Here is a 25,332-nt window from a genome sequence, read left to right on the forward strand (position 1 = left end):
ACTTTCCCTTGAGATTTGAACTTATGATATCAAGGTATGAAGGTGAGCACGCGACAATAATGTATCTAAGCTTCTCGAGAATTCGTAAAAGCATGTAAAAGAGCAGGAAAAAACTCCAAACTGTGATTTGGAGAGGTGCAAAATGTGTTCCCTTCACCCTCCCCACCCACTGTTTTCCTACGACGTGCAGTAATGCAGTGGGCCCGTGGTGCGTGACGTCACGCACCACTGTTCAAGCGGCAAACTGCTAAATGGTGTTCATTGACATAAATTTTTAATGACAAAAAGACGGAAGGACTTTTTTCTGTTGCTAAAAAGCATCACAGTGGTGAGTACGATTGTGAGTTATTTAACGTCTGAGCTCGTGTTTGAACGCTATATTGATATCAAGAAGTTTGTTTACAAGTCTGTTCAAGTGGTCCTGTATTCGTTGTGATTTTTGTGGTTCGTCGCTCTCGTCATGGACTTTGTTTGCTCGCTTTGTTTCTAGCGGTTTATTTGAAATTTATACGCCATTGAATTTGTCTTCACTGGGAATTTGCCTATTCTTCTCGTCCAAACTGCATCAAAGAAAGGAAAGAAGTGAGATTTGGCTTTTTCAGTCGGTAAGTGGCTTTATTTATCGGCTATATCGATCCATGACGCCGGAATATCGAGTTTCGATCCTCGTGTCAATGTCTCCATGGTGGCGTTTCTTTTGATTACTCAAGAATTTATTTCAGAACTGTCAGAAAATATAACTTACAAGCTTTATTTTATCGATTTCTTTCGTGGTATTAACATGATCCTTCTTTAATATTCGTACAAAAATTGTTGTGTTTGTGGTTTTCCATGATGCCGAAGTAAGCACTTGAAGTTGACGTTTTACTGTGATCTCTGGTGTTTTCTCAATGATTAAGTCTTTCCGTAAAATAATATCCGTTTGCTCATCTCACCGAGACTATTAAAAAACATTTATTTTCCTTCTTGTATAAACTTCATTCTCGCTCTCAAAGTGCTGTTGTTGTGTTTTTAATTTTATAAGCTCCTGCTGTCAAAATTAAAGGTCGCTCTTCCTGTAATGTTGCGGAGAAAGCTGCGTCAGTGAAAATTTAAAAAAAGGTTACTTCACCACAATATTTGTTAAGCAGTAGATTTCGTTTTACTAAAATTGGATATCAAACAATATTTTTATGCTGTAGAACAGCTTATTAGCTTAAATGTTCGCTAATTTCCGCATTCACATGTAGTTAGCGAGGTTAATGACGACTTCACTTCGCCTTTCCATTCTTCAGATTCTTTCAGGTTTCCAATAGAACCCTGTTTCTCAAACTACTTGACATTTAAGAAAATGATTTTCTTATAATGACATTTGATGTTAAAAAACCCAAAGCATTTATGATCTTTGTAACTGATCAGTAATTTTTAAAATTACTATAACCCAAATAAAATACAAGAACCTTTCAGTTAATATTTAAATTAATTTTAAGAGTAAATTCTTCATAAAGGTTGGAACACACGGCGACAGGTTCTTGCAGCATGTCTCATGTGACATGGTGCATTTCTGCGAGAAATTTTGTTGCTGTGACAGAATTTCGTCGCTACCATCAGTTGCATGAATTCAAACCAGTTTGAATTCACGTGACTAAGGGCCTGTTTACATGGAAGGCGGTTGCCCCGGCTAACCGAGTTACCCGGCTAACCGAGCTACCCTGGGCGAGCCAACTTTTCATACGTTTCCTAAGAAAACGTATTGAAGCCTTTACATGCTAGAAGGGTAACCCGCCTTGCCGGGGCACTTGGTCTACTTGCCCGGGCACCCTTCTAGGCGGGATAGCTTTTTGCCATGTAAACGGTTATGCCCGAGCTATCCCGGCTTGCCGGGATAAGTTTTCGCGCGTGTTTTTAAACTAAATTTGAAGTTAATGGCATAAAATGTATAAAATTCTGGATCCAAACAGTGCTATTTGATCAAATTAGTTTTATCAGTCGGCTGGAAATATTTCTTTGAGCAACAGCTAATTAATTCGAAATTTTCGTGGGAATGATTATCCTAATTCATGAAACAACAAATTTCATTTCAATTTGGCGGCCAAATACTGTTGAATTTCGATTGAATTTCGTCAAAAATGAACGCAGTAAATTTCTGAGAACTTGTACATCAAATTAAAATAAGTTTGAAGACGAAAAGCTTTGATTATTCAGTAAAAAGTCATATTTTTCTTCAATCCTTTGGAGCTACATTGTTTTCCCACGCCGTGACATGCTTCAATGACGCTGTCACATCTCGGGTAGAAGGGTTGTGAATTCTGCATGTAAAGGCGGGCTAGGTTTTATCCATTCTAGCCGGGTAACTCGGTTAGCCGGGGCACCCTCCCTCCATGTAAACAGGCCCTAATACTTATTTACTGCAGGGTTGGATACTGTGATCCGTCCTTCTGGATCCATTTATATTGCCTGTCTGTCTGTCAGTCCGTCTGTCCGTCTGTCTGTCCATCTATAAATAGTCAATAAATCATTCATCCAATGATGCAATCAGTCTGTCTGTCCATCTGTTCTTGACTAAAAATACCTTACTACCCGAAATTAATGCTTTTGTTAATTAAGGTATTTGAAATTAACGCAACTTGAATTAACGCAAATTGAGGGAAAAATTACTTTTCAATAAAGGCTGTAAACATGAAAGAGTGGGTAACATTTCAAAATGAAGGAAATTAACGAAACAAAGAAAGAAACTTGTTAAGACATCAGGAACAAGTTTGTCTTAACAACCAGGCGTATAATCCTTAACATAGGTTAAGCAAAGGAATTAATCAGACCGCCTCGAGCATTCTTTACAGTTTCAGTGAGACTGGCGGATTTCCACCCTGATAAAATAATGCCTTCTCCTAGGAGTCGAGAACGTACCATCCCTGCCCCATTCACCCTGTTCCTCAGTCTGAGGTTTCATAGAAAGTTAATTTAATTAATAGTGTTAGAAAATCACCTGTGATCATGAGTAATTTTTTTTTAATATTATTGTTTTTTTTTTTCAGAGCCAATGTCTACATCCCGGTTCAACCCTACAGAGAGTAACTATTGGTCTTCACCCAGACAGAAAATACCTGTAAAGGCTGTAAATCTTGATATAAACCATAATGTTGGGGGTTCATTACAAACTGGATACGGCAAGTCTTTAAGCGAGCCTTCATCTCCACAACTCTGGCACAAAGGTATTGTACATTATTTTATTGAAAGTTTAATACTGGTAATCAGTGTTCTCCCTAGAACTTTGGGAAGGCCAGGTGGTATTCTGACTGTGATTTTCAAATGTCAAAACCTGATTTGCGGAACTTGTTCCCCCACGTTACTATCACTTTTCTGTCTCTTTTCCAGAGTAAGAAATGAACTTATTAACTTTGCGCCAGGCTTTGAGAAGCTTTTTGTTTCTGTTTCGAGCAACCCAAGTCAACTGAGTTCACCATTCTTTCCACGAACACGGGAATTTCGTTTAGTATCCCGGGTATGACACCTTGAAGTTCCTTTGTTGTTTCTGTGACAATTTGACAAAGATAGCCGTCCAACAAAATGAATGGGTCACAGGTTTGAACATATTAATGCGAGAGTAAATCACTTTTATAATCGTATTAATGGAGAGAGAACTTTGTCAAAATAAAAACCATCCAGTTTCATCGACTTAATTAAGTGATTTCTTATTTTCTTAATAGGAATTCTCAGTTTCAGATTTCAAGTAAAGGTTACGTTGTATTTAATCTTCAATTTTAAGCCAGGCGGCAACGATTTTCCTGTGAATCAAGCTAGGCGGCCCGCCTGGCCTTAAATACCTAGGGAGAACACTGGTAATAATAATTAATAATATTAATAATAACGTTAATGATGATGACGATGATGATTAAGTATGCATGGCTTAAGGATCAAAATTAAAGAATTTGTTCTTTACATGGTAGAGTTTGATTTTTTTAAGAAATGAAAATCTAGGCAAAAATGTTAAAGTATCTACATCACAGGGATTTCGCAGATTTGTGGTCTGAGTTGCTCTGAAATTATTGTTAGGCAATTTAAAGCATGAAAAACATTAATATATGTTTGAACATCTAAAGGAAGATATAAACTTAATTTGTGAATAGAAATCAACCTACAGCTATAAATATTGTTTTTTTTTTTTGAAGACCAGGGAAACAACTTGAAAAGTTAAGCCTTAATTTTTCAAGTTGCAATCCAATTCCGGCCCATCAGAGCCATCCACAGCCAGACACACTTGTTAACAGTTTCAGTGCTCTAATATAGCAAATTTTAATAAAAATAGGCTGATACTTTTAGGTTTCCTGCAACACAAATATAAATTTGATGTTTTTGAAACTGTCACCTCTCCCATTAAAATAATAATTTTCACATATAATTTATTAACAAATTATCATATTTGTCTGATAATTATAATCTCAGACTCTTATTTTTGTTACCGGGTATATTAAAATTCTAACATGGCACCAATGCAAGGATGAGGAGTCTAAAACAAAAGAAATCACATCAATGAATAAATTATTTCTTTTTTAATTTTAATTATTTCTTTAAGTGTGGAGGACAAGTTAGAATTTCAATAGTTAAAAAGAAAATTGATCAATTATCTTACAGTCAACTGAAATTAATTTACTGGTATTATTTTAAAATCAAGCTTGTGTTATTTTAATTAACACTTCTTTTTGATTTTAAAACAAGTTTCAAACACAGAGTACATCGAAGCTCAGAGATCTCCAGAAAAAAATCATGCAGTACAGAGCAGTTCCTTAAACACAAGACAAAAGCACTTCTCACTCACAAGAAAGTACAGTGAGGGAACTGAACTGGCAGAACTTTTGGCAGAACATCAAGGGCGACAATTACGGAGCATGCAAGGCCTCAATGTTGGGGCGCAACGGCAATGGGGATCAAGTTCGCGACTTAACGAACTCCATATGCAAACTAATACATATACTAATGGACTTAATACTCGACATATGGAACAAATACCATTAAATAACGGGACGTCAATTCCAGTTAACACAGCATACAGTGTTGCAAGCCAAGGTAATCCTGAAACTATGCTATAATCATAATGAGCATATAATGTCAAGAAATAAATAGTTTATATTTTAACATCATTTGTTTCTTCACATATTAATAATTACACAGTTGTTGTTAAAATTTATCTTTCAAACCAGTTTTGATTTTTATTTCCTTTTGTTTTAGACAAAAAATCAGATAACTTTAATTAAACCACAACATACATGCTATAATAACTATTATTGTTGCTAGCGAACTATTAATAGTATGGGATTTGCTAAAAGGTCCAAAAGCATGCCAAAAAAGTTGCAAATATGTTGTGACAAATTTTATGTCTATAGCTAAATCTGTATTAATAGTACACTACGTGGATCACAAGAATGATGTACCTGATGATTTTGAATGAAAAAGAGGGTTTTAGGTGGCTTAAAATATACAATTAATAATATTTGCATAAAGAAAATGATGAAAAATGCTGATAAGGTTACTTTTATCTCACTTCCAGGGATGCCAGCTTCATCAACGATGACTACAACATCAGCAGGGTATTCTTCCCCCCATGGTTACGTCACAGATGGTACAACAGCTCTTCGAAACAGCCCCCTTAATGTTATAGGGGAGGGTTACACATCAAGTAGTTCTGGCCAAGCTTCTAGATCAATAAGTCCTTCAAGTGATGACAGCGACAAATGGAATTCATATTTGAGAGCAAAGGATGAGCTCATCGGCCAGAAAGATCAGATCATTGATAGGTAAAACAATAGACTCTGACTGACTTTATGCCTAGGTGTGACTGTTTAGAGGATAAGATGATGCTATCTAGCACAAATCGCTATCCAGGGGATAAGACTAACAAACTATCCTATCCACAAGACTGCAAGCAGTCCCTCTTTTGCTTTATAGTCTGTGGGGAGGAATAAAAAAGTGAGTGAGCGAAAATGCAACCAGCGAGTAGCGCGGGTGCCAGAAGAAAAGCACTTTCCTTCTGGCGCCTGTGCTTCTTGCCAGATTGCAGCACTGCTGCTTTTATTTCATGCTTGCTTGCTTTCACAACTGCTTGTAGTTTACCTATCCACTAGAAAGTGGTCACTGGGTGGTTTATTGATCTGTTGACCAGTGGATATTATAAGTGCCATCCATCATTTTAACAACTGAATCCTAAATATGGCACATAGGTTTGGTTTCTGTGGAATGAAATGCTATTTCCTTATGGCACATATGAAATGCTATGCAACATCAAAAATAATAATTCAATAAATGGAAATTAATAGTGGCACATCCATGGAGTGTCTATCTGTCCAATGTTTTCAGACTGAATTAAAATTTAGAAGTGTTGGTTTTTGTGAAGAGATCGAGAATCATGCAACATCAAAATATACAGGGTTGTCAAAAGTTGCTGGCAGCTAGCAAAAATCTCCACCTACTTTGTGGTTTTAGCTGGCTTAACTCTGCTTGGATATATTTTGATTCCTAAGCAATAGATGGTAAAATCAGCCACCTACTTTAAAACTTTCTGGCAACCCTGAATACAAGAAGGAACAACAACTCAACCCACATATGATGCTGGGTCTGGGATTCAACACGGGTCACACTGGTGAAAGTGTTAGCCTTTTGCTCATCTGTTTTCCACTGAGAACCAGTGGCACCATTATGTTCTAGTTACAAATTTGCCAAATGTTATTTATTCCATCTTATTTTTCAGACAAAAGCAGAGCATATTTCAACTTCAACGGCAGTTGCTGCTTCAAACAAACACAGCTCTGTCGCAAGCCATGCCGACACATTACCATGTTAGCCGGTCACCCAGTACAGCAGGGGAAAACAGCTCCCTGTCTCTAAAGCTACAAGAATGTCAGTATGAGAATGCTCAATTAAGAGCACATATTTCAGAGAAAGACTCGTCGCTTGATAAACTTCAAAAGAAACTTGGGTGAGAGATTAATGAGTGTTAAGTGTTTCTTTTTTGGTAACTCTATAAAACATGCAGATACAGATTACGGCTTGTTGTTTCATTCTGGCAGTGGTGTGAAACAAGAGGCAAAAATCTGTTTTTAACTTCAGGCCAGGTTTTCTGATGTTTCACAAAAAAAATACTGTCAATCTCTTGAAGTTTGACCCTTGTGTTGTTTTAATGAAGACATTTCTATGTTGATGAATTTTCCTTTTTTGTTCTTTTCAGTATCACACACTGGAATTTATAAATTGCATTTTAACTTATTCTCAACAGTCCAAAGTTGTTTACATTGAAGCATTAATAGACAAACCTTTTACTTAATTATTTTTTGTTAAGTTAAAAAGGTGTTAAGTTGATCAGAGCTTACCATTAAATTTGTAGATTGGTTTTGAAAGCTTCAAAACGCTGCAGTTGAAGAGAACCAGGGGCTTATAAACATGTAGATTGGGCAGTTGCAGTTGGCCTGTTTTAAGTATCAAATTTCGTAGGATATATATAAACATGTTACACAATGTGACCTTTCCCTTAGTTAGTAAACTGCTGACCACATGATATTGCGTCTTACACTGCAGAGAGACGGAGTATCTGTTAGAAAATATGGAGGCCGGTGTGAAAGATTCTGCCGCTTCAAGCAGACAAGAACTTGAACAACTGCAACAAAAGGTAAAATAACTTAATTAAATGCATGGTAAATTATGTGTACTGCAAAGACATAAGCCAAATACAAAGCATTTGAAAACTACTGTGTACTTTTTGTAACTGAAATTTGATTTTACCGCGGTTATAACGTTCGTGCGAATAGTTCCAGTTGTTATGTGATGATAAAGTGATGTTATTTTTTTGCTACTTTTGCCATTAGCTTGCAAAACAGGAGAAATCTCAAGCAGAGCTGACCAGTAAGCTGGAGCAGGTAGAAGAAGGAAAGTTAAAGTTGAAGTAAGTTACGGTATGACTTGTACATACATAATGTAAAGCTTACAAAAAGCGCGCCTGATGTGGAATATTGTGTTCGTACATCGAGTGTTTGTAAAATGTGAAAGTGAACAGGATAAATTAAACCAATAAGTTTCTATGTTCGGTTTTTGTGAATTCCCATTTTTCAGAAATTAGTTCGTACAAAACAACTCTAACGTTATCCATAGCCCACATTGTACTTAGGGTGGTGGATTAAGTAGTGAAATAAACGTGCGCGAAACGTGACTGAGAAATACAAACAAGTAACAAAGAGTGTTAGCGAGGGCCCTGTCTCCTTCTTTTTTTCGTTCTATTCGCAAGTATCTATCATAGCGCCTTACATTTCCATCGTTCTCCACAATCTCGGAGTCCGAGCATTAATAACCGGTAATTCAATCACTCTTTATGTTAGTCTCTTTAGCGTGCGCACGTTATTTTGGTCGTCACGCGACACTGCTTTTTACTAGAGGAGACGAGTGTTGCTTGACGATCCATGTAACGGCTGTGAGCGTTAATACTTTCACAAAACGTGACCGATATTTAATAATCGATTGATATTATAACAAAACTTGAGCAACATTTAATGACAACCTTTTGAATGTTGGAAGATCATTGAATAGATGTCTACCATTACAAGCTCAATTTCCTGTCATTTCTAGGCTGAAGCCTAAGCCGCAGCTAATTATGAAATACCTTATTACATGAAATTTTCGCGACACTTAAATTTCGCGAATTTCGCGATTCTAAAAAAATCGCGAAATTAAAGTGATGCGAACAATAAGTGTCGCGAACATAACATAACGCGAATATTAAGTAACTCGCATATGTCAGCAATCAATGTAAATGGATGTTGTCGTCAATTGACTCACTTGTAGACATTGTGAGAACTGCTCTGTTGTAGGTATTGCCGAGATAAAGTCCCCCCTGCGTTTTAGTTAATTTTGACGTTATTGTTCCTTCGACGAAGTCGTTTTATATACTTCAAAGGCATGTCAAAATATATTGCCAAGAAAACGTAAATTGTGGCTCACTCAAAAACGCGAAATTAAAGTGATTAATTCAAAATACAAAATTTTCGCAAAATCGCGAAATTTAAATGTCGCGAAATATGTGCACCTCAAAATCGCGAAATTAACGTGTCGCGAAAATTTCATGTAATAAGGTAGCTAACGTTTTGAACGTTAGCTTATCATAATTCGCTACGGCGGTATATTTATGTCTCAAATATGACTAAACCTATTAATGAACCAGCGCTCAAACCACTGAACTCCTAAGGAGGAACAAAGCCCACGCTGAGCCCATTGAGGGTTCTATACTTATAGTAGAGAATGTCAAAATAGATTCTGTTTGGAGAAGTAAAGATAAGTCGGAAGCTATACCTTTCCTACTGATAGCTGATGAATACTTTTTTGTTTTCACAGGCGAGAAAAGCAGAGTTTGGAGCGATATCTGAAGGAGGTACCAACTGTTGAGGAACATCAGAAGTTAAAGAAAACAATATCCTTGAACCGTTTTAAGTCAAATATTTAAATATTCATTCCGCACTTGTCACAAACCTTTTCAGAAATAATTAAAAAATCTAGACGCCGCTCTTAAGTAATTTTGGAATCAAGAGTTGGATTGTCATGATCTGCAAAGTAAAGGCACATGTTCATGATCATCGGAATTCTGTAAAGTAAATTATGTCGAATTGCGTCTGGCGAAAGGGGCGTCATTATCCTCAGTGGTTGGTTGTCTTTAACATTTTGTACCTTAAAGATGTCCGTGATGAAAGTGAGAAGCTAAGAGAGACCATTTCATCAAAAAACAGGAAGCTAGCCCGCATGAATAAAGCTTTTGGAAATAAGGTAAAGTGCTGATAGCGAAAATCTGTTTTCCATCTGGAAAAAGAGTCTCGTTTGGTTTTATTTATCTTCTCTTTATAGAAATGTCGTAGAGCTTCTATACTTAAATAACGAAATACTGACAAAATTAAACGGTTTTCTTTACTTCTTCTGCCCAATCATTGGTCGCAAAAGCTTGTACTTTTAACTTAAATTTGCTTATCTGTTCTATAGGATGACGAAGCAAAGAAGTTAACAGCGGAAAATAGTTCGTTAAAAGAAAACGTGCAAAGGTACGTACAGTGTCTGACGAGAACTCGTTTTACCCTTTGTTTAAAGTCCATCAGCGAGCTTTGCAGGTTTAAGCGTGAATGTAGGCCAATTTGTTCAGGGATGCCTGCTCCTATGTCTTCCCCTCCTAGAGCGCTCCTGCTTCTCCCCCCCCCCCCCCTGCCCCCTGCCCATTTTACCCCTTTGCCTGCTGCAATAGGTAAATTTCCTTTGGCTTGGCAAAAAGCATAGCGCAGCAGGAGTCATTCTTCAGCCCGCCTCTGGGAGCGAGAAAGAAAAAAACTTGGAGTTACAGACAAGTCTAGGTGGAGAATTCATGTTAAATCACAACTCTTTTTATGTGTGCGTGAATTCGTGATAAATCATGAGTTCAGTGAGCGTTTGTTGTTGTTTACAGACTTCAAGTTTCACTCGATAAAATCAGCAATGATGGTCCAGTATCACTGATTAGTTTTGAAGATCTCAAGATGAAAAACGAACGGCTTCAGGGAGAACTTGACCGCACTAAGAAGGTAAAATGAAAAACTTTTTTTTAATATTGAAAATACTTCATGAATTTTTAACGTACGACGACACTCTTTGGGCACGCCATGCAATCTTTCAATGAATAACTGCTAACAAAAACCAACCGTGCATCACCACTGGAAGGCACATTTTGGTCCTTTGTTTTAATGCCCTCCCTCGATTTTCGCGCGCCCCAAATGCATGAATGCTTGCTGTGCAGGCTAGATAGTGATTTATCCTTTGGATAGTGTTATCTGTCCTTTGGACAGCCGAGACCTGGGAGATTTAGACAGAAAATGTCAAAGAAAGAATTTGCAGAAAATGTTGCGTTACAGCAACCTGAAAATGACTTTTAAAGACGCTCATCACAGACAGTCATTGCGTGACAAGTAACGCAACCAATAAAAGTAGCATGAAGACAGTTGCGTGTTTGCTCGTTTCTCAACATCTTAACATTTACTTCAAGAAAATGATTCTAAAGGGGTTGTTATGTTTAGGCGTTAGAGACCAAGCACAAGAAAATGAAAACTCTCCACTACCAAACACAAAAAGAACAAAAGAACTTAGAAGAGCGTCTTTCGCAGGAAGAGGTAGGACTAAAACTAAGTGTAAACTGTTGCCAATTTAGAGCCATTCTCCATTGAGCGTTGTAAAACCAAAGTAATCACACTGACCAATCACAAAGAACACAGACAATCCAGTGAACCAATCAAAACTCGAAGCAAATGCGTGTTGCCGGTGCGAAGCGCGGGAAAACGTGTAGTATGAGCGAGTCACGATTGGTTGGTTTTATTTCTGATTGACTGAGAAATTGGCGCGAGTTTTTTTGAACCAATGACTAAGCGTAGTAATGCAAAACCAAAGCAAACGCGAATTCCTTTTGACAATCAATTCAAGATTAGTGGACGCCAGAAAGAGACTATTTTGTGGCGTGCGTATCTAACGTTTTATCGTTCTATTACTTGTATTACAGGAAATGGTAAATGCTTTACGAGAAGAACTCGTTACTAAAGGGAACTCACTTGAAGAAGTGAAGAAAGCAGTAAAAGAAGTGAGTGCATTTTCCACAATTTGATTTTCAGGCATGCAGGAAATCGACTTGATTTCCCATCCGGGTATCGCATAATCCAGTGTAGTTTGTTAAAGGAAGAAGATTTGAATAAGTGATTCGACTTTTCCCACCCATGGAAATGGAAGGTTTGCTTGAAATATTCCGTCTTTAACTATTGTGTAAAACTCCCTCCTATCACCTTCGCCAAATTCAAGCCCAAAGACTATTGATAGCCGAATGATAGGGCCTGAAAGGGTAAAATGGGATTTGGGCAGATCTACACTGGGACTATGAATCACACACAAATAAACAACAGAACTGGGAATTGGATTTTAAAAAAAAATGGGAAAACAATAGATTGGGACATACCGCTCAAAAACTGTATCATATAAACTCTTGGTTTTAGGCCATCGGAACTTGATTAAAAATATAACACAAACAGCGGTGATAAACATTATGAAAAATCGCATTTTTATAAACTTGACGTTTCGTATGCTAAGCTACATACATTTTCAAAACGAAACGTCAAAAACGTCAACTTACGAAACGTCAAGTTTATAAAAATGCGATTTTTCATAATGTTTATCACCGCTGTTTGTGTTATATTTTTAATAGATTGGGAAATGGGATTTGGGCAAAATTTGGGCTTAGAGATGAGATTTTATAACGAAAAGTATGAAAGTGAGATTTTATACCCCCTTCAGGGCCCTCTATTGATGTATTTCCCCTTATACTGTCAAACCACCATAATTGATCGCCATGTTAACTCTCCCAACAAGTCCTTCTAGCAAGTATGATTACCAGTGAAGAGAATTTGTAGACGACTGTATTTGTCTTGGCGAAGTGACCGAATCTTTTACATGTAATGTATTTTATTCAAAATGTTTTCAATATTTTACATTCAGATCGCTTCCCACAATCAGGATTTACTAGAAGAGAACTTGAATCTTCAATGCCGTTGTGAACAGGTGAGGAGTTTCATTCCCGTAAAGTTCCCCGCCCTCCTATGTCTTGTTTAGTCTCGACTGTTTTAGGAAGATGTTCGTACTAATCCCTTATTGGACGAATGTATTCGGTGACTCATCGGACCCCTCTCCTAGCTAGTGTCAACCGAAAATGCTTCTTGGTTCTCTCTACACAAAATCAAGCATTATGTCTCGAAAAATGAGAGATTTAAATCTGAAAGATCTAAACTGCAAAACAGCCTCTTTTTTTTTTGCCCAATAATCACGCGTTAAATTCAGTATACCACCGACTTTTTTCCGACTTTAAAACTCCTGAGATCTTAGACCCAAACAAAGTGGCTTAGAAAGCATAAAATGTGCTTGTTTTTTTAGAATAATATTTTTAAATTTTGTCTTTTTCTTTTCTAACAGCTACAAAAGCTCAGTTCAAAGGAGAAGTTAGAATCTCAGAGAAAGTTGTGGAAGGAGGTGAGAAAATCTCAGAGTAAACAACGCTATTGGTTTTGGTATTTGCTGTGCATCGACACAGGAAAGAAAGATTATTTCAACGAATCCTGCCCTCGTACGATTTCCGTGTTTCCTAAGTCGGCACCTTCGAGCAGAGTCTCTTCTAACTCCCCCGACAAAGGAAGTAAGAAAAAGAAAGGCTCCGCCAGCAGGGTGCTTAGTCGGATGTCGTAATTTTAAATTCTTTTAAGTTTTATCTTAATGATTTCGAGGCGTACACGGAAACTAGCTTACAGTTTGTGTATTTTAAACTTTATTAGCGAAATGGCCACGCTAAGTAAAGAATTGATTGATTGATTGATTGATTGATTGATTGATTGATTGATCAAACAGTCAACAGTTACCGGTTTGTTCATTGTAAATTTTACGTCTATTTTACTTGTAAAACTTAACACTTGTCTTTGTTACGATCATTATAGTTATCTGACTGCACGGCGGAACTCAAATCAGTTGTACAAGTCTGTCGAGAAAGGAAGGAAGGAAAAGATCCTGACATGTCTATACTACTTGGTCTCAGATGTAAGTTCACATAATTATTATTTGTTTTTGTTGCTGTTTGTTTTTAGTGCGGTTTTCATTTGAGGGTCGATAACTAACAATAACCAATCAGAACAGCACAAAGCAACACAATGAACCAATGAATACACAGCAAGTGCTGAGCGCGGGAAAACGGGCTTGATCTCCCTGCCCTAAGTCGCGATTTTTTTTTTGTTTTGCATCTGATTAGTTGAATATCTGGCGGGAGTTTTAAACCAATCACAGAGTGTCTTTGCGCAAAACCAAAGCAATTTCGGATAACTTTCGACACTGAATTGAAAACCACCCTATCGTGTGAGGGGACGCATTAGTAAAACATTCTCACTGAATACAATTGCCCTGACACGGGAAGCTAAGTTATGGGAGGATACCCGCGACTGCCAGGGCAATTGGCGTGTAGAAATGTAGGATACAGCAGTGATAGACCGCCACCAGGGGAGGTGGGAGGGGCGAAACTTTTACAGTCACTTCACCGAACTCCGTTGAACTGGCCACGAGGTGACTGAAACTGTGATATTTGAAGCGGAGGTCGCAATGCATCATGCTACTAGCGCGCAGGTACAACACACCGGAATTTAACGAACTTAAGCCATTCCCGCGTTACGGGCTAATTATGTATGCAGTGAGAATAGTACCCTAATCATGTGGTTTACGTATTTGTATGTATGACCCTCTAGTGTGTGACCTGAATGCTATACTACTTTCTTTCATGTGGGTACTGTTTATTATGCTAAGGAAAGTGGTTCTATTTTTAAGTCTGTGAACGAAAACCTTGAGTGTGACTAATAAAATAAAAGCTATTGAGCAGTACTTTCATGTAGCACTGTATATTGTGCGACACAAGAACAAGGTGTTCCCAGCGTTTAGGTCTGTCAGTGGATAAAACCCTAGTGTATGACCATTCAAATAAGAACACAGAACGCTCGAGGGCATAAGGCAGAGAAACTTTAAAGAATTGTCACTTGCAGTAATTTCTCACTATTTCTGTTGTTGTTCTCCAGCAACCTCTATCGACGATGAAGACGCCGAAAGTAAAGATGCATCGAATGATGTTGATGCTATAAAATCCAAGATCAATGGAGTTCAGCAGCTGCGGTTAGACGTGGAAGATCTTAGAAAGTTTATCTCTGATCAGTACGCCGAGGACATTGGGAATAACTGCAGGATGCAATGATAATAACGGTTTTTAAACACGATTAAACTCTATCAGTTGGTCGAGAGAAACCAGCGGAGCCCAAAGCACAGCAGTTTTCTAGCAACGTCGACATAACTGCTAGCACAGATGTCGAGTAGGTGTATTGACAGTTGGATGCGCAAGCGAAAGGAAATGTGTCTATCATTGGTTTATATAGAAAACCGACCTATGAACCTCTTTAATGTTCCGAAAGTGAGTTTGAAAAAGACGTCGGTAATCAAACATATGGGCTGAACAACATATTTCATCGTCCACACTGCATGTCGCTCGTAATTCAAACAATTTTCTGCGTTTTGTTTTCAGTGAAGCCCATTTCACTGAGTTAATGGTTTTAAGGTTGCTTTTGCTTAATTTGTCGTTTATAATGCTAGATTGTTCCACGCCTTTTGTGTTTTCTCGAATTCGCCTCGTATTCATCGATCAACAGACTGCAGCCGGCAATTAGATTGAACTACCCCCGCCCCCCACCCCCACAAATAATGTAAATATCAAATGAATTTCAATATTCCAATTTTGACAAGCCATGTTGGCCACTTGCAAGAGTTCGTACTTGCAGTAATTTTCCTGTTTGTGAGTTGCAGGAGTTACACATGCGGTGCGAGAAGTAGGGCGGTAAAAGGCTTTGCGTGATGCGTGATTCGGGCAAAAATATGCTCGTGATACGTGAAGTGAAGTACAGGAGAAATGTTTGGCGCGTGAATGTGCTAACGAGGTTACTACTCCCGTACCCTCCCTTCCCCTATTACAAATTTTTGGGTTTTATATGAAACAAAATAATACGTTAAAATTTGCATTGTTTTATTCATGAATAAATAATTTATTGTATTTTGGTGTTCTTCAAATAACAATTTACCCAGCAAACAAATTTGCATCTCTGTAAAAGGAGACTAAACTGTTGTAAATAAAATCAAGAAGATAAATATGGCTTATGTTATTGAGTCCTGGGACCCCCAAAGCACCTCTTAATAATAGTAATAATAATCCCCCATTCCCAGTCTCCATTTCCCATTTCCTAATTCTTTTCCCCGTTTCCTATCTTTCTTTTCAGTGGCATCCTATAACCGTTTAGGGAAGCAGGGATGGCGCAGTGGTGAGAGCGCTCGCCTCCCACCAATGTGGCCCGGGTTCGATTCCCGGACCCGGCGTCACCCCCGGCAAAAATTAAAACAACAAAAAAAGGTTATTGTTGTTTAGAAATCGTCCGATTTTAGTGAGTGTGACTTCTTGTATGGGATTGGCTTATGAAATGAATAAATGTTTATTTCCCATGAAGTGATACAAGTACATTATAGAATGTATATCAATAGAGCAGTTTTCAATTGAGTGTCGTAAAACCAAAACCAAAGTAATTACTCTAGCCAATCACAAAGAACACAGACAATCCAGTGAACCAATGAAAACTCGAAGCAAATACATGTAGTTGGCACGAAGCGCGGGAAAACGTGCGCGAGCGAGTCACGATTGGTTTTGGTTTTACTCCTGATTGGCCGAGAAAGTGGCGCGAAATTTTTAAACCAATCACTAAGCGTAGTGAACGCAAAACCAAAGCAAACGCAAACTACTTTTGACACTCAAGTGAAAACCGCTCTACAATAATTTGGGAGGAAGACCATAGAAACCCTCACGGGCTTTAACAAAGTAGTCCCCCTTTAGTAAAAACTATTAGAAATACATTCGATTTGTATCAGTCAGGTTAAGGTTGTAAGATTTGTATAGTACTCCGGAAATACCGACAATTCTGTCTTGTCTAGAAAATTCCAACCCTTTCAACACATCCTCTTATTTCAAAAATTGAAACCAATGAGATTTTCAATCCAAAACGAATTTGATCTTTTCGTTTATAAATAGCAGGAGATTTGGCAAGTAAAACCACACTCGTAATCTTTGTATCACATAACGAACTGAAGCCAGTCATCAACAACATCAACAAATCTGATAGAACAGCAAATTATTGTCACCACTAAAATGGCAGTTCAAAAGTCAAGTTCGCCTTCCCTTGCTTCCATTATTTCTGTTTTGTCTATCGTGTTTTACTGCGTTGGGTTTATAAGAGTGGAACTAGAGTTGAACGAGCAGAAGAACAGAATAAACGCTCTTGAAAACGCTGCGGAGACCAAGCCGCTGTCAGACGACGCAGACATAAAGATAATCAAGAATGCTCCTGGTAAGTTTGTATTACAAGCAAGAAAATACAATTTGTATTAAAATCATAACATGGACAGTTAGCAATCAGTTTAGTTGGTCCTGATGAAAAAACGTAGTAAAGAATTTGGCTGGAATGAAAACAATACCGAATGAACGTGATTTGTCGGTAGCAAACAAAACCGAAGGATACCAGGTCAAGCTGTTTCCCAGTTTTAAGCGAAAAAGGGATTCGAACAAGTAAAAGAAAAGTCGGTTCGATAAAACCCTAGATAGGTTGCAACATGTTCATTTCGTTACACAAAGTATAATGATGATCTAGTTTTCCATTTCCATTTCAGTTTAATCTGGAATGAAAGTGTTTACATGTAACGTGAACATCGATTGTAGCTGATTGTCTGTCTTAGTCACGGTAAAAAGCGAAGAGGAAAATTGCCGAGGCTTTGTTGAATCGACAAGAGAATCGACTACAAAATAAGCTTTAGAGACATTCATCTGTACGTGAAAGAAATAGTTTGTTTCCGAATTTTAAGTACTGCTTTCTTTTTGTTCATAGAATTTCAATCCTATAAACTCCGTAGAATCAAGCGTCAAGCTGACTCAAATAAGACTGCGACGGAAGTTAAAAGTACAGCGGAAACGACGATCAAAATAGATAAACGTCTTTTATCAGAGTGGAGAGCGCATCTCTGTCCGACAAAAGGTGTCACGTGCACGTCAGGTCACCCAGGCCCTCCCGGCCTACCTGGACAAAGAGGAAACAAAGGAGCCCGGGGACGAAGAGGACAGAAAGGAAGGACTGGAAACAAGGGAGATAAAGGTATCATGGGATCGCCAGGAAAGAGCGGCAAGCAAGGCATCATGGGACCAGCAGGAGTAAAGGGAGAGACTGGAACCAATGGTGAGAAAGGAGACATGGGACCCGAAGGGATGCCGGGAAGTAAAGGAGAACCTGGTGAATCGATATCATCTCCTTCTGTTGTTGTTTCTCCTGTGACTTTGACAGTGAATGAAGGTGGATCAGCCTCGTTCCAGTGTTCAGCCAGTGGTAATCCTGAGCCTGCAGTAATGTGGAGTAAATTGGACAATCGGTCTGAAATCATTCAGTCAGCAGTTTCAGAAGGAAAGGTGGAGTTAAAGAACGTGACTGGAAATGACTCAGGCTTGTATCAGTGTTCAGCAACAAACATCCTTGGGAGGGCTCGGACAGTAGCGCAGTTAGTTGTTAACCGTAAGTATGTTTTGTCATCTCGAAAAGAACCTATATAATTTTATTCACGTCCTGAGCGTTTAATATCTTTCATATCTTTCATATTAAGATCTTTCATAATAAATACCTATTCGTATATTAGCGACAAAAATTCGAATATATCTCGAAAGCTTAATTCAATATGCGCGTGGAAACAAGACCGAGGTAGAATTGGCAAGTGTTAGCCGATTCATACTCTTAGTATACTAAGTAATTGTATTGTTTAGCTTAGGTCTTGAAAATTCTCTTTTGACGGCGACCGACCGACTGAATGGGACTGGGAACTATCTACAGGAATAAATGAGTTTAGAACAGAGATCAAGTTTAGCACAACAAGAAATCGCCGCGAAGAACACAAAGCAAAATACTCCCGGGAAGTTAGAAAGGACTAATACAAAATATAAACGAAAGAGACAAATTATATTTGACGAGTTCTATTAGATTAAGTAAACAGACATCTTCTACAATGGGCCTGTGTGCGTTTGACGTTAGTCGCACGAAGAGAAGTATCGTATGTCGTATATTAGGCTTATACCAGATGTCACGCTAAAAGATAACGCAACTTTTGTTGAACAGTCATTCAATAAATACTTTTATTTAGTATACTTTATTTTTTGACAAATCTCCTGAAAACTATTTAAGACCCCCTTGGAAATGTCATCGCCTCTGCATGCATTGCGTGGCATTTATTTTATTAGTATACATACAATTTGCGACATCTTTCTTTTTCGTTCTTTTTGTCTCAGGATGTGAATAAAAAAAGTGGCCAGGCTAAAAGAGGATAATATTGCATTGATAAGCTTATTTTCATTTTTTTTTTTTTTACAGTTCGTCCTCGTGTTGCTCTTGATCCGGGACCTGTGTACGTCGTTGAAGGAAGTGACGTCACTCTACCCAGTTGTCACGTGACTGGCCATCCACAACCTGGGATCACGTGGAGCAAGCCATTTGGTCAGTTACCACATGGGAGGGTGCAATACAACAACAGTGTCATCAAACTTCTAAACGTCCGTAAAGCTGATTCTGACAGCTACGTGTGTACTGCCAGAAACATTTTAGGAAGCGTTGCGAAGAGAACTCTCTTAGTTGTGGTCTCCCTGCCGCAGTTCACTGTTAAACCACCCGCGGAAATTGCTGTAGACCCTGGCGAGACTTTGACGGTAAACTGCAGGGCTACTGGTGACCCAGAACCAGTCATCAGCTGGAAAAGACAAGGAGCAGCACTGCCAGTTGGAAAGAGCCAGCAGATCAATGGGGCGTTAGTTATCAGAGACCTAAAAACCAGCGACGAGGGGAATTACATTTGTGTTGCCACAAGTGCAAAGGTGTTTCACGTCGAAACTGTGACTAACATCGAGGTTCGAAAAGGTATGCAAGGGCGAGTATTCAGTCAGACTGTGCGTATTTTTATTTTCATGTACGACTTATAACTGTAGGTCGCAATGTACAAAAGTATATGTCAGGCTGAAAGCACAAAACATTAGTTCAAAATGTTTTTCAGAAAAAATAGTTCACTGTCCCTTTAGTAAAGATGGCAACAAATCATCAGAGAAAAGAAAAGAAAAGATTAAGAAATCCCTTATGATGATTTTGGATGTCCATAGTAACATTATGTACGTCGTCAATTTGTCTTGACGCAACTAATGTAACTTATTATAAACCTGGGACTTATTTTCAGTCTTCCTTGATCAAAATAGCCGACCCTGATTGGTTATCTGGTTGGTTGTTTCTATACATTTTTTTCAATAGAAAATAATATTCACGAAAGCTGAAATTACACTAAGCTAATCATTTAATTTAATTTTCATTTATGTAACAGTTCGTTTAGTCAATGGTGGAGCATCCTATGGCCGTGTTGAAGTTTATTACAATGATCGATGGGGAACAGTGTGCGATGATTACTGGGATATCAATGATGCTAATGTGGTGTGTCGTCAGCTTGGCTTCTCTCGTGCATCCGCCGCTCATTCTGGTGCAAAGTACGGTCAGGGGTCTGGTACCATCTGGATGGATGATGTCAGGTGTCAAGGAGGAGAGGCATCGCTACTTGACTGTACTCATGCAGGGTGGGGACCGGGTGGATGTAGTCACAGCGAGGATGCAGGTGTGGAGTGTGTCTAAAATCACGACAGAATCGAACATTTTGAGGTTTTGTATAATGTAGCTTTTTAGTGCAATAAAAAGCGACACTATCTATTTGTTTAAAAATAGAATAATGCGTCTTAGAAGCTTTTAACTTATAAATCTGATTAACAACGAAATTCTGTTCTCAAATATTATATACCAGTCTTGCCGGCCAGTTCTGACAAATGGAAAACGCCCTAAGTTATTATAATGCGGTGTCCAAAATCATTACTCTCATTTCAGAAAGAATATTTTTCTATGAGTTCAGTAATACAACAGCGAGTTTTCCTTGCTTCCTTGCGGTTCCTGGCTCTACGGATATTAAACATGATAAAGCTACTAACGAACAATCCTTATTCCATTCTTTGTTTTATGTTCGGGTAGGTTTATTTGAGGCGCGCATAGCAGTATGTAGGTGAAAATTTCAGACTGTGTGAGTGATTACATAACAAAAAACTTCAAGAAAAAAACTAAAATTAAAGTATGGGCAGCTGTTGCTTGTTTTAATGTTAAGTTACGTACAATCTACATGCTTGAATTTTTTGAAATTCTCGCTTTAAAATAAGCGAGTCAAAGAAATAGTAAGGCATAAACATTCCCTTTTCTAGTCTAATCAGCCGTAAACCCTTATCAACCATGGCCATTGGTGATTTTGGGGCTGGCGAGGTAAATATGATCTGCGACGTTCTTGAGATGAGTTCCTTTGTTTTGGTCATTTAAGTAGAACCTAAATTATAAAAACTGTTCTTAGGTTAGCACATTTTTTTTAAATGTCAATTAGACTAAATTAAAATTGTTATTAATTTCTGATGAATATCGTGTCATAAACTCGAGATTGCATTAATCTAAGTATATCATAATTGTATATAATATTTCTAAAAATTGTTCTTAGGTTAGCACATTTTTAAAATGTCAATTAAAATTGTCTTATCCGATGTTTTCCTATTCTTTTGAAAGCCAATACAAATTGGCCAATTCACAGCGGTGGGATTTTGAATTACCCCAAGTTTTTTTTCGCAATAGCCAGAAGCCATGCAGAAATCAGCCTTTTATGGCGCATTCTCTTTCCCAAGCTTGTTACAGAATACATGTCCACATTGTTATTATAATTATCTTCAGTCAACCCATCATGGGTTCCTGCTTCAGCTGTTAGTGATTCTTTGTGTTTGAACTCGACTATAGACCCGTAAACATCCGAAAAACAAATTCAGTGTGTTATCTCTCCCCAAAATCCAGGTGTACAATCCTTCCTCCCACCTCTTAAAGCACGTTAAAAGGTTTTTGACTAAGGTAGAATAAAATTGATTACATTGGCCTTTATTTTTTCAAGCTGCTCACCTAGCTCCTTTAATGTTTATTCTGTGATAGTTTCGTAATTTGAACAAAAATTAAATTTTAATCAGCGAGCGAAATAACGAACACAATTCATTAAAATAATGTTCCAAAAATGCATTTACTGAGAAAGCCGTCAGTGATCAAGCATATGGGCAAAGCATTAATAATTTAACATTTTTACCGATACGGCGGCCATTTTGATTTCTACTGATTTGAAAGATGTAGGATGTTCAGGATTTTACCCTCTGGGCTTCCCATAATTTCTATTTGAAACAATAGCATTCAAAATGGCCGCCGTATCAGTAAAAAGGTCTAGTTGCATTGAACTGTCAGGACTGTGAGATGTCCGTGCATATCGCTCATAGTTCAAAAAATCTTCTGCGTTTTGTTTTCAATAAGGTTCGTTTCGTTGTGTCAATTTTTTTCCTGTAAAGTACGTGAAATGAAGACAGAGGTAATGTGTGGCACGTGAATGTGCTAACGGGACTACTACACCCCTCCCCTCCCCTTCCCTTCCCTCCCCTCCCCTCCCCTTCCCTTCCCTCCCATCCCCTATCCTCCCCTATTACAAATGTTAGGTTAAATAGGCAACAAAATAATAGTATATTAAAAACTTTGCATTGTTTCATGTTTGAATTAATAATTTGTAAGTTGTATTTTGGCGTTCCTTGAATGACAATTTCAGGGTTGCCACATGCACAGGTCAGAAAATGTTCAGGGAAAATAAATTTCTTCAAGGTCGGGGAAAAGTCAAGGAAATTTTTTTTGAGTCAGGGAAAATTGATATTTTTAAGGAAAGTCAGGGAAAAATGAAACTATAACACCTCTGATTTCAATAAGGCTTCCCTCATTGCGTCAATGCTTTTCCTTTAAGGCTGCTTTTGCTTAATTTGTCTTTTATAATGCTAGATTGTTCAGAGCCTTTTACATTTTCTCAGATTGTTTTCTCGTACTCATCGATCATCAGACTTTTCACAGTCTATAATGTTTATAGCATGACTGTGTCACTTACATATAATGCTGCCCGCTCATCAATTAGCAGCTCCTATTGGACTCGACTGTAACCGCCGTTCCCCCCCTCCCCTACCTACACACACAAATAATATAAATTTCAAATGAATTTACATAGTCAAATTATGACAAGCCATGATGGCCACTTGCAAGAGTTGTTATTTGCAGTAAAGAGCTTTGCGTGTTGCGTGATTCGGGCAAAAATAAGCGCGCGATGAATACGGGTAATGTGTGGCGCGTGAATGTGCCAACGGGATAACTACTCCACACCCCTCCCTTCCCCTATTACAAATGTTGGGTTTGATACGAAACAAAATAATACGTTAAAATTTGCGTTGTATAACATGAATGAATAATTTATTGCATTTTGGTGTTCTTCAAATAACAATTTACGCAACAAGCAAATTTGCATCTCTGTAAAAGGAGACTAATATGTTGTAAATAAGACCAAGAAGATAAATGTGGCTATTATCATTTGTGTCCTGGACCCCTAAAATACCTCTTGAATAATAGTAATAATAATTCTCCATTCCCCATTTAATTTCTTTTCTTTTCAGTGACATCCCATAACCGTTAATGCCATAATTGATTTAAACTTTACTCGCTTAACAGAAGGAACTTAGGCCCAGGCCAAACGTCGAACTTCACATGAGACGAACTTAATGCAAATTAGTTAAAGCTATTGTTTTTAATTTGGTCATTTGTATTAGGTTCGACTCATGTGAAGTTCGACCTTCGGCCCGGGCCTAATTCTACGCAAATGTTCATTTTTGTTCAAACTTGATTTTTGGTATGAAATCGTCTGCGAATAGGAAAGCATTCTTGTTGACTGGTAATATGATTTGTACGTTACTGTTAGTGTTTATGTTTATGTTAACCTTAGATCATGCACCCCCCCCCCCCCTCCGCCCCAATTCACTCCTCTCCCTTTTTTTAAAAAAAAGAACGTCTGATCGCAGGTTATGTCGATGTTAGTGCATGTGAGTGTGACTTCCTATATAGCTGATGCTTCTGTTCTCCGGAAATACCGACAATTCTGTCTTGTCTAGAAAATTCCAACCCTTTCAACACATCCTCTTATCTCAAAAATTGAAACCAATGAGATTTCCAATCCAAAACGAATTTAATCTTTTGGTTTATAAATAGCAGAAGATTTGGCAATTAAAGCCACGCTCGCGATCTTTGTATCATATAACGAGTTGAAGCCAGTACAAGTCAGGTAGAACAGCAAATTATTGTGATTACCAAAATGGCAGTTCAAAAGTCAAGTTCGTCTTCCCTTGCTTCCATTATTTCTGTTTTGTCTATCGTGTTTTACGGCGTTGGGTTTTTAAGAGTGGAACTGGAGTTAAACGAGCAGAAGAACAGAATAAACGCTCTTGAAAGCGTTGCGGAGGCCAAGCCGCCGTCAGCCGACGCAGACATAAAGATTTTCGAGGATGCTTCTGGTAAGTTGGTATTACAAGCTAGAAATTTGCATTAAAATCATAACATGGACAGTCCGGCATCAGTTTAGGTGGTCCTGATGAAATACGCAGTAAACAATTTGGCTTGGCTAAAAACAATACCGAATGAACGTGATTTGTCGGTAGCAAACAAAATCGAAGGTTACCAGTTCAAGCTCTTTCCCTTCAAATGCAGACACTAGTTTCAAACGAAAATAGGGATTCGAACAAGTAAAAGAAAAAATCGGTTCGATAAAACTCTCGACTGGTTGTAACATGTTCTACATAGGAATTTCGTTACACAAAGTATGACGATGATCTACTTTCCCATTTCTATTTATAATCTCGAACGAAAGTGTTTACATGTAACATAACATCAATTGTCTGTCTTAGTAGCGGGTAATAGCATGCCGAGGCTTTGTTGAATCGACAAGAGAATCTACTACAAAAAAGCTTTAGGGTCACTCATCTGTAAAAGAAATAGTTTGTTTCCGAATTTTAAGTACTGCTTTCTTTTTGTTCGTAGAAATTCAATCCTATAAACTCCATAGAATCAAGCGTCAAGCTGACTCAAATAAGACCAAGACGGAAGTTAAAAGTATAGCGGAAACAACCATCAAAATAAATAAACGTCTTTTATCAGAGTGGAGAGCGCATCTCTGTCAGACAAATGGTGTCACGTGCTCGTCAGGTCCCCCAGGCCCTCCCGGCCGCCCTGGACAAAGAGGAAACAAAGGAGCCCGGGGACGAAGAGGACAGAAAGGAAGGACTGGAAACAAGGGAGATAAAGGTATCATGGGATCGCCAGGAAAGAGTGGCAAGCAAGGCATCATGGGACCAGCAGGAGTAAAGGGAGAGTCTGGAACCAAAGGTGAGAAAGGAGATACAGGGCCCGCAGGCATGCCGGGAAATAAAGGAGAACCTGGTGAATCGATATCATCTCCTGCTGTTGTTGTTTCTCCTGTGACGTTGACAGTGAATGAAGGTGGATCAACCTCGTTTCAGTGTTCTGCTAGCGGTAATCCTGAGCCTACAGTAATGTGGAGTAAATTGGACAATCAGTCTGAAATCATTCAGTCAGCAGTTTCAGAAGGAAAGGTGGAGTTAAAGAACGTGACTGGAAATGACTCAGGCGTGTATCAGTGCTCAGCAACAAACATCCTGGGAAAGGCTCGGGCAGTAGCGCAGTTAGTCGTTAACCGTAAGTATATTTTGTCATCTCGAAA

General features: G+C 38.3%; 2 protein-coding genes across 5 annotated transcripts in view; both read left to right on the plus strand.

Moving 5' to 3' along the window:
* The first annotated feature begins 166 nt into the window (after positions 1-166).
* On the plus strand, positions 167-22,616 carry LOC144658679 (centrosomal protein of 85 kDa-like). Of its 4 annotated transcripts, none has more exons than XR_013571761.1 (18): positions 167-328; positions 3,015-3,191; positions 4,696-5,043; positions 5,525-5,771; positions 6,722-6,949; positions 7,546-7,636; positions 7,833-7,909; positions 9,349-9,424; positions 9,679-9,774; positions 9,985-10,043; positions 10,439-10,553; positions 11,043-11,135; positions 11,519-11,596; positions 12,502-12,564; positions 12,973-13,029; positions 13,488-13,587; positions 14,607-15,136; positions 22,525-22,616. XR_013571761.1 is itself a non-coding variant. In XM_078519142.1 (18 exons), exons 3-18 carry the CDS (start codon positions 3,020-3,022, stop codon positions 14,777-14,779), a joined length of 2,073 nt encoding a protein of 690 aa, XP_078375268.1. In that variant the 5' UTR covers positions 167-328; positions 491-605; positions 3,015-3,019; the 3' UTR covers positions 14,780-15,707. The 4 variants fall into 4 exon arrangements, 3 of the variants coding, with proteins under 3 accessions (XP_078375268.1, XP_078375266.1, XP_078375269.1); XM_078519142.1 differs by lacking the exon at positions 22,525-22,616 and adding an exon at positions 491-605 and having other exon boundaries at positions 14,607-15,707; XM_078519140.1 differs by lacking the exon at positions 22,525-22,616 and having other exon boundaries at positions 14,607-15,707.
* The window catches only part of LOC144657846 (scavenger receptor cysteine-rich domain-containing protein DMBT1-like), a 31,014-nt gene continuing 22,411 nt past the window's right edge, over positions 16,730-25,332 (plus strand). The window contains 6 exon segments of the mRNA XM_078518207.1: positions 16,730-16,964; positions 17,499-18,173; positions 19,020-19,559; positions 20,011-20,310; positions 23,861-24,109; positions 24,633-25,307. Of these exon segments, the coding sequence (XP_078374333.1) occupies positions 16,766-16,964; positions 17,499-18,173; positions 19,020-19,559; positions 20,011-20,310; positions 23,861-24,109; positions 24,633-25,307 (2,638 nt within the window). The 5' untranslated portion in view covers positions 16,730-16,765.

This window comes from Oculina patagonica, chromosome 6 (assembly GCF_052425735.1).
Source record: "Oculina patagonica isolate OP01 chromosome 6, crgOcupat, whole genome shotgun sequence".
Lineage (NCBI taxonomy): Eukaryota > Metazoa > Cnidaria > Anthozoa > Scleractinia > Oculinidae > Oculina > Oculina patagonica.